This window comes from Galeopterus variegatus, unplaced genomic scaffold (assembly GCF_000696425.1).
Source record: "Galeopterus variegatus unplaced genomic scaffold, G_variegatus-3.0.2 Scaffold843, whole genome shotgun sequence".
Taxonomy (NCBI): domain Eukaryota; kingdom Metazoa; phylum Chordata; class Mammalia; order Dermoptera; family Cynocephalidae; genus Galeopterus; species Galeopterus variegatus.
In genome coordinates this window covers 45,814-47,951 of record NW_007726954.1, presented here as the reverse complement: position 1 = coordinate 47,951, position 2,138 = coordinate 45,814, and the positions used below count along the sequence as shown (strand labels likewise).

General features: G+C 54.4%; 1 protein-coding gene across 2 annotated transcripts in view; it reads left to right on the top strand.

Moving 5' to 3' along the window:
• Window positions 1-1,903: 1,903 nt before the first annotated feature.
• Window positions 1,904-2,138, top strand: part of FBLIM1 (filamin binding LIM protein 1) — a 27,003-nt gene continuing 26,768 nt past the window's right edge. The window contains exon 1 of one of the 2 annotated variants that reach the window (XM_008572840.1): window positions 1,904-1,984. In XM_008572840.1, the coding sequence (XP_008571062.1) occupies window positions 1,977-1,984 (8 nt within the window). In that variant the 5' untranslated portion in view covers window positions 1,904-1,976. The remainder of the gene's footprint in view (window positions 1,985-2,138) is intronic. The other variant, XM_008572839.1, reaches the window with a different exon arrangement.

Sequence of the window (2,138 nt, the reverse complement as noted above, 5' to 3'; positions counted from 1 at the left end):
TCGTAAATAAGCTCCCGAGTCACCAGGAACTTGAAAAGGGGTTCTATAGCCAAAAGTGTCTCCTCCTTCAGGTCCTTCCCAACTCTGGTGTTCAGGGGGCTCCCTCCTTCCTCCCTGAGGAGAGAATAGGAAAGTTTCCTGCAAATACTGCTTCAAAGTGGGAGGCATCATTGCCAATCCACGAACGAGCCTGACCAGGGGCTCAGGCACCCTCGAATTCCAGTCTCCCTCTGCCACACAGGTCTCTGTCACCTCTCCCAGCCTCGGCTTCCACATCTGTGAAGGGTGGCAGTATTCCCTGTCCCTGGGACCAGCACAGCAGTGTGCTCAGGGGCACTTGCTGGTCTGATTTGAATCCAGCTCTGCCACTTGCCCCTTGTGTGGCCATGAGTCTCTCTGGGCCTCAGTGTCCTTGTCTGTGAAGCAGGAATAATCAGCCCTGTGCACAGGGCTCCTGTGGGGATTAAAAGTGTTGACCCAAAAAGAAAAAAAGGTAAAAGCATTGACCTAAAAGAAACTGAGCAATAACACCTAGGTCCAGGGTTCGATCCCTGTACTGACCAGTTACCAAAGAAAAGAAAGAAAGAAAAGAAAAATAAGAAATAAAAGAAAACCGAGGCCAAATATATAAGGCATAGGATTTATTGAGCCAATATAATGACTGGAACAGAAATGTGCACTGAAGAGGGCCAGCAGAACTAGCATTTTATAATCACAAGAAGGGGGAAGTGTCAAAGGAGAGAAAGAGGGGACGGCCACCTAGTCACTTATCAGTTGTACGTGACAGATAGATTCCGGATTGCTACTGAGTTATATCCTACGTGAAGGGGTCTAGGGTAAAGATTACAAGAAGCATTCTAGGTTATTCTAGGTGGCTTTCTGTTGCCATCATATCTGCTTCTAAGTAAAAACGGTCTTGTGACAACGTTTTCCAGGAAAGGTGGACATGACTACTGACTTATCCCAGATCTCCCAAGGCACTACAGGTTAGCTGACCTGGTCAGAGCACATTTTTCTGGTATCAGTGGAAGGGTCCGTACGCCAGGCCCCAGCTCACAGGAAGCCCCCATAAACAGCAGCTACTGTGACCGCTGTTGCTAATGCTCAGTGGCCGTGGGGCTCAAATGCAGACAGGTATGACTAGCAGGATGGGTGGTTAACGATCGGTGGGTGAGAGATTTAGGGAGGAGGGAACAGTGTCCAGGCACCCCCTACTGACCCCTCCCATGAGCATGAGCCCCTCAGCAGCAGCTCCAGTGCCACCCGGTGGGGGTGACTACAGCTGCAGGGGTAGGAGAGTGCCAGATCCTGCCTGGCCGCCCCCCAGATGGCACGAGGTCCAGTACTCCTCTGGCCTCAGCCACTGTGGCTTTAATCAAAAGAACAATCTGTTTGCCTCTGAATCAGACCCAGATTCCTTTTCCCAGCAATGATCCTGAGGCCTCTGGGGACCTAGGCGGCCCATCCCTGCCCCATCCCCGGCCCCAGAGCCCAGGCTCAGCTTCCCCCTCCTCCTCCATGTTCTTTCTATCTAGTCTAGCTGGGAAGGGAGGGCGGGTACAGGAGGTGGAGGGAGGGGGCCAGCAACAGGGCCCAGGGTGACAAACCAGGTGCCCTGATTGCCAGCCGGGCCCTGCCCACCAGGCCTCCTGGAGGGGCCTGTCCCTCAGGACCCACTATAGACAGGTAGAGACTGCTCGGAATGACAAATCAAGATGACCTGCCTCACCCTGGGCACTCCCTGAAAAAACCCCAAACCTAGCATATATCGGCTACCGACCACGTGCTCCTCACTGTCACCATCACTTTTCATCCTCAGGACAACGTGGAGAGTGGTCACCCCCATTTTACAGACGAAGAAACTGAGGCTCGGGGAGATGGAGTGACTGCCTAGGGTCATACACTTAGAGGGTAACCATGGCACCCAAGGCCTCCTGACTCTTAGATTCCAGGACCAAACCAGCCCCCTCCGTCGCATGGCCAGGTAAGTCCACCAACCCAGGTGACCTCGGGAGGGCAAGGGTTAGGACCACTCAGGGTGTACAAAGGACGTGGGCCCGGGCCCAGCGGGAGGGGAGGAGTGGTCGAGGGAACAAAGGCCGGGGGAGGGGGCGGCGCGGGGCGCGGCCGGGCAGGTG